The 13,196-nt window shown below is 36.2% G+C and overlaps 1 protein-coding gene across 4 annotated transcripts in view; it reads right to left on the bottom strand.

Moving 5' to 3' along the window:
- TAF1B (TATA-box binding protein associated factor, RNA polymerase I subunit B) overlaps positions 1-13,196 on the bottom strand; it is an 83,562-nt gene that overhangs the window by 18,022 nt on the left and 52,344 nt on the right. For all 4 annotated transcript variants that reach the window (XM_009183665.4, XM_021924565.2, XM_017947278.3 and 1 more), the window contains exons 9-11: positions 8,716-8,863; positions 2,623-2,800; positions 1,979-2,025 (exon numbers count right to left, since the gene is read on the bottom strand). In XM_009183665.4, coding sequence (XP_009181929.2) covers positions 1,979-2,025; positions 2,623-2,800; positions 8,716-8,863 — 373 coding nt within the window. The remainder of the gene's footprint in view (positions 1-1,978; positions 2,026-2,622; positions 2,801-8,715; positions 8,864-13,196) is intronic.

The following is a 13,196-nucleotide window of genomic DNA, read 5'->3' as shown; positions in this document are numbered from 1 at the left end:
TCATCTGAGTTTTCATTCATTGACATAGCTAAACATTTATATACTAGTTCTTGGAAACTACGGACGGAGTCATTGTCTCTCTCCTCTAACAGGACTCTCCTGAGAAATCTGTCACTCCCTCCTCTAAGTTCCTACCTATATTGTAGCCCCAGTTAAATTATACTGAAATCATCTTCTTACATGTCTGCTTCTCCTAGACTTGACGATTACCTCCTTGAGAACAGAACACATATTTTGTTTGCCACTACAAAGAAGGCCTGCTCCTCCCCTGAAAGCCAACACCTAGCACAGTGCCTGGCACACAGTCGTGTTCCAATGTGATGAATATGTGTATTAAGGAAAAAATTATTGATAAATGTGTAAAATGATACTATAGTAGCTGAACCCAGACTTCCAGTTTCATCAGCTCCTACTCCCATTCTTCCTAATTTTAATTCAAAGAATCTAGAAACATGTAAGAAAGTGGACTGCATCAGACAGTTGGTGTGAGTGTGTGATTAAGATGTAGACGTCAGAGAGACAACAGAACTGAATGCAGTAAAGTATAAAAACTCACTCCTCACTCTTTCAGTCCATATAGGGATTATTTTCCATTATTCTCTGGGAAGGTAGTCTCTTTCCATGTCTAACTAAAAATCTTTTCAACTCGTCAATATAATTGTTTAATCCAATATGATCTTGTAGATCATACAGCCACAGAGGAGAGAAAACTACCAAAAAAATTATAAGAATAGAGGAAAACTATAGTAATCGATAGAACTCATGGTTCTTTGACCTGGAGTAAGTCACAACTTTTCTAAACCTCAGTCTCCCCATCAACAATGCTAGGGGCAGGGGATGGTGATTAGCAGGAAGAGCAGAGAGAAATGACAGTGATCTTCGCCCTGCTGACAGCATGGATTTATTTTGAGGCTTACAAGGGAGACAGGTCAAAGTACTCTGTTTATTCTATATGTCTACGTAGTAAATTATCACCTTTTAGCATTAGCGGGGATATTAGAAGACAGCTAGTTCAACCTTTCACTCTACATAGAAGCCAACATGAGCAACATACAGAAAGTAGTATTTTATTTTGCACATATTCTGGAAAGAACACACAAACTGATTGCTACCAATAAATTCAAGCCTCTAAAACCAATGAACATAAATCCTAATGAGAACATTAAGAAACTGGAATTGAATTTAATAATTCACATATTCACCATACTTCACTGAGCTGCTCTTAGGCTAGTCACTATGTTAGGCACTAAAAATACATTAAAAGAAAAAAAGAAAAAAAAGATATGATCCCTCCCTCCAGAAGCTCACACTTCACTTGTCTGTCTATCACTTATAAAGTACTTATTAGATGCCAGATGCTCTTCTAAGCACTTTACAAATATTGGCAATCTAATAGGGACAGATGTACTTAGGCCATTAGTTAGACCTCAAGGTACTAAACATCTAGCAGAAGTCTGAACCAGAGTGACTGTGGCAGGGGTTATTAGTTCTGATTTGGGAAGAGGTGAAGCATTGTGAAGTGGATAGGTGTGAAGACCAGACAGAAGAGTGGTGTTTATGCTGCATCTTGAAGCATAAAGAAGGATTTGCCAGGGACTGAACAGGAGTTGGGGTAAGAAGGAAAGAACATTTCAGATAGAGGGACCAACAAGAGCAAAGGCTGAAAGCATCAGAATAGACAGGATGGTCACAAAGCTACCTGTAAATTCATGATCTAGCATGGCTGATGAGTAGAAGTTGGGAATACAAAGCTGGCTGGTCTTACATATAATAGGGACTCACTGGTATTTTTTAGTACCCTAGAGATACAAGTAGGTAATTATATGAAAAAACAATACTGGTACAATATTTAGTATGTATACATGTGTATGTGCATGTGTATGTGTATATTTTTCAAAGTTGTTTGCCTACATTTATTCCATCTTTTAATCTATCATCTATGACCACTTTGAATTTGAATGATAAAAAATTAAAATACCTTTTTTGTTCTTTTCATTATGTTTTTCAGCAAGATTAGACAAGGACCTGGAGATAACAATAAACAAATCAATTTATTTAGAAGTCATGTATTTGGAAAGATAAATTCTGAATTCTTCTGAGAGAAAAGTATAGAATAGTATTTGAAACTGATAGCAAGTTTTCATGGAGAAGCTATCACTGAAACAGAGAATGAGACACTATAAATACTGTCACTCTTTGTTGGCATTTGGGAGGGGCGACATATTAAGATGCCTTTACTTTCTAAAATAATCTTTGAGAACACATATTGCCAGGAGCCTAAAGGGATACAGACAGAGATTTATGAAGATACTTTAAAACTAGGAAATCAGTGGAGCAATGAGGAACGTTGCTACCTAAAGAATAACAGGTATAAAACATGATCAAACAACTGACAACCAGCTGAGTCAAAGTACTGTGTAAGAAGTAATTGTGACTACTAGTCAATGTTCTATAACAATTGAGAGTCTCCATTTTTTGAGATAACATATAATTAGGTAAATACAGTACACATTTTTTCTTTATTTCTTTTTTTAAAGTGTTTTCATGACATTTAAAGCTTTCTTAAAAAACTAAGATCAGCACCATAAAACGTTACTTGTCATAAAATTGACATACACTTACCACTCTAAATTATCATCCAATAGAAAAAGCAGTTTCAATACCACCACAATGATAGCTACAGCTTGTACATCGTACTTAACAGTTTTTGCCATTTTAGCTATAGGATCAAATGTCAGAAAATCCACTTCTCCCATTCCAGTCATTTTCACCACGTGGCAAGTTAAGTTATGCATTTCATCTGAAGAACAAAACAGTAAAATGTAAATTAAATTATCTGGCAACTAGATCATCCCCAATGTATATATCCATAAAAAACCCTTTATCTTAAAACACAACACTATACAAGAACTCAGAGACACACATTCTGTGAATAAAACACCAAAACATGGCATCCGTATAGAAAAATGAATGGTAGAATCTTAAAATGGCGTATCATTCCCTATTCTGACTTCCTAAAACATCTACTATTTCTAGGACACATCCTGGCATCTGGCAGCCACATACCAGTTGCTTCATCCACATCTCTTGTCTGTGTTTCTATAGCAGTGTGTGCTCACCTAAAACTAACTCCACTCCCTTATAAGATCAAAAGCTTCTCTAGCAATGTATGTGCACTGGCTGGCATCCTGGCTGGCACACTGGAAGCCCTCAACAAGTGTTTAACTAGATATATTACTTTCCTAAAGAAATTATATCTTAAGCATAGACTACACCTATTACTCAAGACTGAATAACATGGGACTTGGAACCAGAAAACCTAGGACCTATATTTAAGCTTTCCAATCATTAGCTTTGTGACTCTTGGATCAGAGTCACTTAGCATCAGTTTCTTCAATTCTAAAATTGGTTATAATGAGAATAAATTGAAGTTATGCTTAAGTGAATAGACTTTGAAAACTCTTAAAGTTACTAAACAAAGAATTTCTGTACTTCCCAATCTAAGTATGTAAGATGTGACCACAGCCTACTCTAATCAATTTCAAGTATGATAGCCATTATTTATAAGAGATAATGAGCTAGTATGGAACTGAACTGAATCTCCTACATGCATTCAGCCACCATGTCCTGTTAATTCCATTCTCTCAAGGTGGCATACAGTACCATGGTTGAGAAGAGACTATGGAACCAAACTGCCTGGACTAGAGTCCCTGCTCCATCACTTACTAGCTCTGTGACCTTGGACATGTTATATAACCTTTCTGTGCCTCAGTTTTTAAACAATCTATCTAAAATAGGAATAAGAATAGTATGTGCTTCATAACGATTGTGAAGACTGAATTAATGAATACACCTAAGGCACTTGGATCAGTGCTGACTGCTTTCCAATCCATCCCCTTTCTTCCCTTCACTGTTGCTCCTTGGGCCACCCTTAGAACTGCTCTCCCTTTCTCTAGTCTTACTCTCCTGTGGCCCAAAGATCGTATTCCCCTGCTCTCATGAACTCACTAAAGCCTTTAGCTCCCAGCCTAATCTCCATAGTTCCCCCAAACAAGCCATATTGTCACTTGCCTCTCTGCTTTGCACAGCTACTTTTGTCCCGTTGCCTAGAAAGCCAGTTTCTTTCCCCGCATTCCTCATCTCAGGCTTTGCCTGGCTGAAGCTCACTCATCTTAGAGAACTTGGTTATACCAGTGACTTCCTCTAAGAACAGACATGATACCACAGTCTCCTGTGACTGGCCCTCTTCTGAGTGCTAAAGCAGATCTCCTGGCATGTACCCTTCTACTGCACTCAGTTAAGGGTTTATCTTTCTGTTTCCCTCTTAAACTTGAGGGTGACTCAATCTTGTTTTATTTGTCTTCCTAACTGCTACGACCCACACATAATTGGTACTAATTACATGTTTATGATAAAGAATAAATAAAACACAAAATTAATTTCTTTCTTGAAACATTTAAGTAAAAACAATTTTTGCTGATTAAAAAATGCTTTGTTAACATAGAAACAGAACACATATAACAATGATAATTCAAAATACAGCATCAAAGAATTTTTATGTCTACCAGATTCTGATAGCTTGGCTAAAGTTTTCACTTGGCTTTTATTCTTCCAGCAAACATTTACTGAGCAACTACTGTGTTCTGGGTACTTAAGATACAGACACAGTCCTTTTCCTCAAGTCCTTTTCCTAATGAGAATGCAGTACGGTACAAGCTATGACAAAGATGGGAAGGTGCTTTCAGGAAATGCGAACAGTCCAACAAGGCTTTAGTACTGAATGTGAAGAGGTTGGCAGGGCCAGACAGTACAGGTCTTTGTGAGGCAGAGAATTTGGACTGTTATACTATCAAGATAATTTCAATTTACAGGTTTCACCTGAATTTACTCCCTGGCTTCATTCAGATGCAAAAAGATGAGGAGGTAGAAAATAAAGCTCAATTCAACAAGCATTTACTGAGTGTCTACTAGGTACAAGACACTGTGCATTAATATAATGGAGGAAATTAGAGAAAAGAGTGATAGACAGGACTCTTACACTCAAACATGTACACTTCAAACATGGGAAAAATTAATTTTAAAATACATGCACTAAAATTTTAAACATTATTTATATTGGGTTGTAGAAGCTATAGTCTCTTCTCAGATAATTTAAAAATCAAAACCATATTAGTATTGTTATTCTAAAAAATGACATTTCTTGAAATATTTCTCTTCTTTTAAAATTAATATCTTGGCCAGGTGTGGTGGCTCACACCTGTAATCCCAGCACTTTGGGAGGCCAAGATGGGCAGATCACCTAAGGTCAGGAGATCGAGACCATCCTGGCTAACACAGTGAAACCCTGTCTCTACTAAAGACACAAAAAATTAGCTGAGTGTGGCGGCAGGCGCCTGTAGTCCCAGCTACTCGGGAGGCTGAGGCAGAAGAATGGCGTGAACCGGGAGGCAGAGCATGCAGTGAGCGGACATCACGCCACTGCACTCTAGCCTGGGTGACACAGCGAGACTCTGTCCCGAAAAAAAAAAAATTACAAAAATTAGGTGGGCATGGTGACGGGCGCCTGTAATCCCAGCTACTTGGGAGGCTGAGGCAGGAGAATCACTTGAATCTGGGAGGTGGAGGTTGCAGTGAGTCGAGATCATGCCACTGCACCCCAGCCTGGGTGACAGAGTGAGACTTTGTCTCAAAAAAAAAAAAAAAAAAAAAAAGAATTAAGATCTTGAACTGCTCCCCTTATGCCAAAAGTACAGACTAACTAAAAAGCAACTGGAATAAATGATGAGAATGGTAGCAAGCACAGTATAGGGTCTTGGAAGGGAGCAGAGTGTGGGAAGAGCACAGGCCTTGGAAGGGGAAGACTGGGTTGTAGGAATCTACTCTGCCATCTACCAGCTGGGTGTCCCTGAACCACCTTAAGTCTCATCTGTCAAGGGGAAGTCTGCTTGTCCTCCCTTCCCACCTTCACAAAGGAGAGAATTTATATATGGGCACTTTGGAAACTTCAGAAATTACATACATGAAACAGAAATTACAAGTGATCATGAACACCGTCAGAAACTCTCTCCAGCAGGCTCGTGGGTGACAATGGGAGGAACCATACTAGAGGGTGGAGAGTGCATCTGAGCTCATTGATGGCCATCAAAGGGGCAGCGCTTACTCAGGCAGGGCGTGTGTGACATACTTGCTGAAACCTTTCCCCGAGCCCCAGAGGCTACCTGGTCACCTTTAAAGGCATTGAGGAGAGGTGGCTATTGCCCCAGCATGTTTAAAACCACTTTTAGCTTTCTGGGAACACTAAACCCTATCTTTGTAAAAGTACCACATACACAGATCTCTTCTTTTTGATCAATGGCACCGCACAACTGATGGCATTACCGAGAGCAATATTTGTAATTACAAACCGCACATTCTGGAAATACTCTTATAATCTTATGTATGGGTGGTTTGCAAACCAACTGTAAACATTTTAGAATCTAAATCCTAAGATATAGGGAGTATCATAACTTAATTTGTAGATCTATTTTTTGTTTAAAAAAAAAAATAGGCCAGGCTTCGTGGCTTATGCCTGTAATCCCGGCACTTCAGGAGGTCAAGGCAGGAAGATGGCTTAAGCCTGGAGGTTTAAGACCAGCCTGGGGAACATGGCAAGACCTCGTCTCTATTAAAAATAATAACAACAAAAAAAGCTAGCCAGGTATGGTGCTGCGTTCCTGTAGTCTCAGCTACTCGGGAGGCTGAGGTGGGAGGATCACTGGAGCCCAGGAGTTCAAGGTTGTAATAAGCTACCATCACGCCACTGCACTTCAGCCTGGTCAACCGAGAAAGACTTTGTCTTTAAAAAAAACAAAAAGCTTATTGCACTCCCCATGCCCACTAATAAGTAATACAACTCAATATAGGATATTTATAAGACACATAAAGGTAGGAGAAAAAAAAATAACATGTGTTACCCTAACTTAGAAACACCCACTTTAACATTTTGGTATATTTACTTCTAATCTTTTCATGAATGTCTTCGTTTTATGTAGCTGTGGTTATGTTATATGTTAATTTTGTAATTTGGCTTGACTTTTTATAACATAAACATTTTCCATGCTTTTATGAACTCTTCATAAACATTATTTTAAAAGCTACATACCTAATGTTCCACTGAATGCATAAACCACTGTTTACATAATCCTTCCCTTTCTTTTGGATATTTAAGTTGTTTCTGATTTTTCAATATTATAAAGAGACTAATAACATTTATGTGTAATTTTTTTCTATATTTCAAATTATTTCTATTGAACAGACTGTGAGAAGTGAAATTTTTCTACCTCCATTTTTTATAATACTGCCTCCAAAAAGTCACTTAATAAATATCAAATGACAATAACGTCTCTCTGCATATTATAATGGATTTATTTCTACTCCTTACAGGAAACGTTAGGCAAGAAAAATAGTTATAAAAATAGAAAAAAACTATAGATATCAGCCAGAAAACCTACCATCCCCTCTCTGTCCAACAACAAACACATGAGATAGATGCTTGCTTGCTATTAACCAGGCTGCATCAGTTATATTTTGATAATCCCTGGTGTTCCTTCCATAGACCAGTATTCGCTCTATAAACTCAGGATTTAGAATATAAGACAGCATACAAGAACTTTCCATACTTGAGAGACCCATCAAAGAAGCAGAAAGAAAAAAAAATCCAAAATAGTAATTCTGATATACAACATGTCCAAATGCAGAAATAAGATCTTCTAAATTCTGGAATCTTAAATAATTACTGATTTCTGGAATGTCAATAAGAGCCATATTCCTTAGCTTTAGAAATGTTACATTTGAAAAATTTAAATTATTTTTGCTCCTGTTTTAAAACAATTTTAAATTATGACAATACTTACATTTATATACACGTTACTACATATTTATATTCATATTTATAGTTACTGTGCATACAATTTTGTATATTGCTTTTTTCACATAACACACGTATTTTACTCTCCTATTAACAACACATTCAATTACATTTTTTACATTGCTTCAGCAATGGTATAGTCACACCATGTTTATTTTCTCTTAAGAATATAAGTCCAAAATTTTTCATATTTCTAGTCTAACAAGAAATTCAGGACTGGATTCCACCAGCAGATTCCATTGAGGTTACCTGTGTGTTGGTATACTATGAACCAGGTATAGTGAGGCTCTTTTTACATTTTATGTTTCACTGCCTTAAAGAGCTCAATATGATCTAACCAGACTTTGATCTCCATTTGTTTTACGGACTGGATATATTATCAAACAATAAAAATGTTACAGAGATTAGCTTCTAGGATTTTTTAAAAATTAGAATTCATTACGTAATAATAATGCTTCATGCAAATTAAAAAGTACTATTTTGGGATGGGGGACAGGTCATTAAAAACATACACTGAAACATTTGGTACTTTACTTGCACTTAGCAAACTTACTATAAAAATCAAACATCTTCTTTCAAGCATAAATCCCTCACACCAAAACAGAACTCTATTTCTGAAAACTCTATTTCTGAATATTGTCCCTTTAACGATTTTAAAGGGTCTGAATTATTTTAAGAAAGAATTTTGAAATTAAGTTTCATGTTACCATGGACCTTTTCAGGTGGTTCTAATACTCTGTGATTTGAAAAGTCTGCTTACCGTAACTCGAGTAGTTAAAGTGTCCCCACAATATATGCCACACACTTACCAGGGAGGTTGACTTCCATCAAGTATTTCATACACAGTATGTTGGGATGAAGATAGCAGTCTTCAGTTATGTCTGGAAAACGAGGCAAATCTAAAAATGTGCCAACTTCAATTGTTTTTTTATAGATATCCTCGTAGTCAGGCCAAGACTGAAATAAAAGAGAGATCATCATAGTCGCAATTTTTGCAACAAAAATTATTTTAAAAAATATGTTCTGATTTAGAATGGCTATTATTTAAAAGTCAAAAAATAACAGATGCTGGTGAAGTTGTGCATAAAAAGGAACACTTATGCACTGTTGGTGGGAATGTAAATTAGTTCAGCCACTGTAGAAAGCAATTTGGAGATTTCTCAAAGAACTTAAAACAGACCTGCTATTCAAGCTAGCAATCCCATTACTGGATATATACCCAAAGGAATATAAGTCATTGATATATGCACGTGTGTTCATCACAGCACTATTTACAATAGCAAAGACATAATATCAACCTAAATGCCTACCAACAGCAGACCAGATGAAGAAATTATGATCCACATACACCATGGAATACTACACAGCCCTAAGAACAAGATCATGTCCTCTGCAGCGACATGGATGGAGCTGGAGGCCATTATCCCAAGCAAATTAATTCAGTAACAAAAACCCAAATGCTGCATTTCTCACTTATAAGTGGGAGCTAAACATTGAGTACACATGGACACAAAGAAGGGAACAGCAGACACAAGGGCCTACTTGAGGGTGGAGGGTGAGGATCAAAAAACTACCTTTACTGCGCTTATTACCTGGGTGACAAAATAATCTATACATCAAACCCCCACGACATGCAATTTACCCATGTAACAAACCTGCACATGTGCCCCTTGAACCTAAACTCAAAGTCAGAAAGAAAAAAAAATTTTCTGATTTAGTAAGTAATATGTTCCAAGCCAGAGTATTTAGAATGCTTAAGAAAAGAAAAAGGAACAGATAAAACTAACATGCATTCACTGAAAAAAATCTGGAATTTGGAGAAAAGTATGAAGGGAGAAAACCCCCATAAATCCTTAATATTTTAACTCAGCAATTTTAAATTGATACATACTAAATGTTAAAAGCCACTAAAATTCCATTTGGCTCGTACAACCCGATCACAGTTAAAATGTTTTCATGACTGCTCTGATACACAACTTCCCTCTCACCTTTCTCACCTGCACTCTCTCATTACTCTTCAAATTCAGAGCTAACAAATGCAGATCACTGTTACATAATATTCACGTGCTTTTCTATATGGGAGTAACGCCAGGCTTTAAGTCTAGTAGTTAAAAATCCACAATTCAACTTTATACTAAACTGGCCCACATAAAAGCATATAAAAAGTATATAAAAGTTCAGGAAAGCTATGAACAAATATTAATATATTAATTCTGTCTAGCACTTACTTTAAGAACTCAGTTTTTTGCATATACCATTTGTATTTTTGCAATTTATAAACATTCCTAATATTAATACTGCATGTAATTTTTCATTTACTCATCTATTCTCACAAAAAATTTAGTTTAGAGCAGCCGGGCGTGGTGGCTCATGCCTGTAATCCCAGCAATTTGGGAGGCCGAGGTGGGTGGATCACGAGGTCAGAAGATCAAGACCATCCCGGCTAACACGGTGAAACCCCATCTCTACTAAAAATACAAAAAATTAGCCAGGTGTGGTGGCGGGCACCTGTAGTCCTAGTTACTCGAGAGGCTGAGGCAGGAAAATGGCGTAAACCCGGGAGGCGGAGCTTGCAGTACGCCGAGATCGCACCACTGCACTCCAGCCTGGGCACAGAGCAAGACTCTGTTTCAAAAAAAAAAAAAAAAAATTAGTTTAGAGCCTATTATATGCAAGGAATTGTGCAAAGTACTTTGGGAAATAAAAACATGAATAAGATAATATCAGAAATAAAAAGATGAATAAGACAATTTCTTTAAAGAGTTGACAATCGAGAAAGGAGATAAGGCTTGGATAAATAACTATAGTACAAAATAGAAAGTTATCGGGTTATAACACACATGTGCTTGCGAGATTTCAGAAAACTAACATTTCTGATATGGTAGAACACTATTAAAATTGAGTCTAATATAAAAATTTTGAAAATCCATTTTGCAGTATCTATTAAAGTTGAGCATATGTACCTCCTAGGTCAAGGGAATTCTACTCCTAGTTATGTATACCCAGCAGAAATGTGTATGCATGACCATAAAAGACATGTACTAGGATGTTCATAACAACACTATTTGTGACAACTCTAGGCTGGAAATTACTCAAATGTCCGTAAATTACTTATCTACAATAGATCAGTAAATTGTGATATAATCTCACAATGGAACAGTATTCAATAAGTGAATGTGCTACACGCAACAATGAGTCAATCTTCAAAACATAATGTTCAAAGAAAAAAGCCAGATGCAAAAGAGAACAATTCCATTTATATAAAGTATAAAACTCAGTAACTCCGTCCCCAACTTCTGTACTGTTAGAAGTCAGGATCTGATTACTCTAAGGGTGGGTAGGACAGGACTGGAAGGGAGCACGCAGCAGAGCTCCTGGGGTGCTAGTAATGCTTCTCCATGAAGCTGGGTGCTGGGGATGTGACTGTGTTCAGGTTGTGAAAATTCATCATACTGTATATACATTTATGATGTGTAGACTTTCCTATGTGTCTATTTTACCTCAATAAAAAGTAAAAAAAAAAAAAAAAAAAAAAAGCTTCATGCATCACCTTTGTGGGAGAAATCATCGTTCAAATACAAAGGTGGAAAGACTTAATGGTACAGGGGTATATGCTTATACAGAAACAAGTATACTGTGAATTTTTAGAATTTATAACTATGCGTGATTTTCCTTTGCCTGAAGTTAAAATCTTCTCTGTATTACATTTATTTTGGTACAACTATTTCAATAGCTAAACTCTTACATTTCCTTAGGAAAAATGCCTTCAGTTTATGTTATATTACCAACATATGATTGATCTGTAGCTGAAGAATACAAAGTAATTTTCTGTTAATCCAAAGTAGCAATGTGGCATTTTAAGATTTTCTTTAATGTTGGGATACAGTTAATCTACTTGTACACTAAAATACTATTAATTGTATTTTAATCTGTGAATTTTAAAAAGAGAAAAGAAAAATAAGTTCTCAGCAACCTTTGAAAAGAACGTGACTTCTTTTTTATTTATAAAATTAATTAATTTAGACCTCTGGTTCATTCTGCACAGAATTTGAAACATCTTTTCAAGCTGAGACAATTTAACATTACTAATAAGATTTATGGCAATCTTAATGCTTTTAAATAATGCAGGTAAGAGATGCAATTAAGTACTTTTATCTGCAAACAAAACACTAGAGCGGTAAAAGTTCCCCTTAGAAAAAAAATCATCTAAAAAAGGATTTAATGGATGATAAATTCATAAGTATGTGTAAGGTCATTAATGAAAAGCGACTTGGTAGGTTAAAAGGATTTAGGATATTTTCAAAACTTCCACACTAAAAGCTGATACATCAAACTCAACATCTGGTAACAAAGAGACCACTATTCTTTCAAATATGAATTGAGGAGAAAATAATTATCAAGTGTGCTTATCTAACTATTTACCCTATAGATTAGATTCCAGATTCTGCTAGTCTCCATTCAGTATTATAGATTTCATTTTTAAAAATTTCTTTTATTTTTAAACAGAACTAACTTTTCCTTTTTGAGTAACACTCAAAATATTTTTTTAAAGGTGGCAAAAGGGTTTTCAATCCCATCCCATTTTCTTTTAACCAATCTTGTCTCATTGTTATGCATTTATGTTGTTTCCCATTTTTAAATCAGTATAAAGCCATGATGAATGTATGTTAGCAACATTTAAATTTGATTATAAAAATAACACATCAACATTATAGAAAATTTAGGAAATATAAAATTCTATACTAAAAGATAATAAAAATCTCTGACAACTTGGAGAAACCCTCTGTTAGGATCTGGGTGGACTTTCCTCTCAGTTCATTTGGGCACATCCATATTTATAACATTGGGATTTAAATTCAACAGCCTATTTGACATCTCTACTTGGATTATCTCTCTAGTATGTCAAACTTATATATCCCAACATCTTCCACATCCCTAAATTTTAATCCCTCCAGCAGTGTTCCTTACCCAGTCACAAAAAGCTAACATTTAGGAACATCCTTGACACCTCCCTTTCCTCACACACCACATTCATTCCATTCCACAGACTGTTCACTCCACCTGCAAGCTTGGTCTTCAGTGATAGTCCTTCTCATCACAACTCTACCCCAGACCTGAACTATCAAAAACCTCCTGACAACCCTATATCTGCTTCTACCTCTTTGCAACTGGGAGCCAGGGTAAGATTTTATTTTATTTTATTATTTTATTTTTTTGAGACAGGGTCTCACTCTATTGCCCAGGCTGGAGTGCTGTGGCATGATCATACTCACTACAGCCTTGACCTCCT

The sequence above is a fragment of the Papio anubis genome, chromosome 14, assembly GCF_008728515.1.
Source record: "Papio anubis isolate 15944 chromosome 14, Panubis1.0, whole genome shotgun sequence".
Taxonomy (NCBI): domain Eukaryota; kingdom Metazoa; phylum Chordata; class Mammalia; order Primates; family Cercopithecidae; genus Papio; species Papio anubis.
The sequence above is the reverse complement of the archived record's forward strand: the minus strand, read 5'-3'. Positions and strand labels throughout refer to the sequence as shown.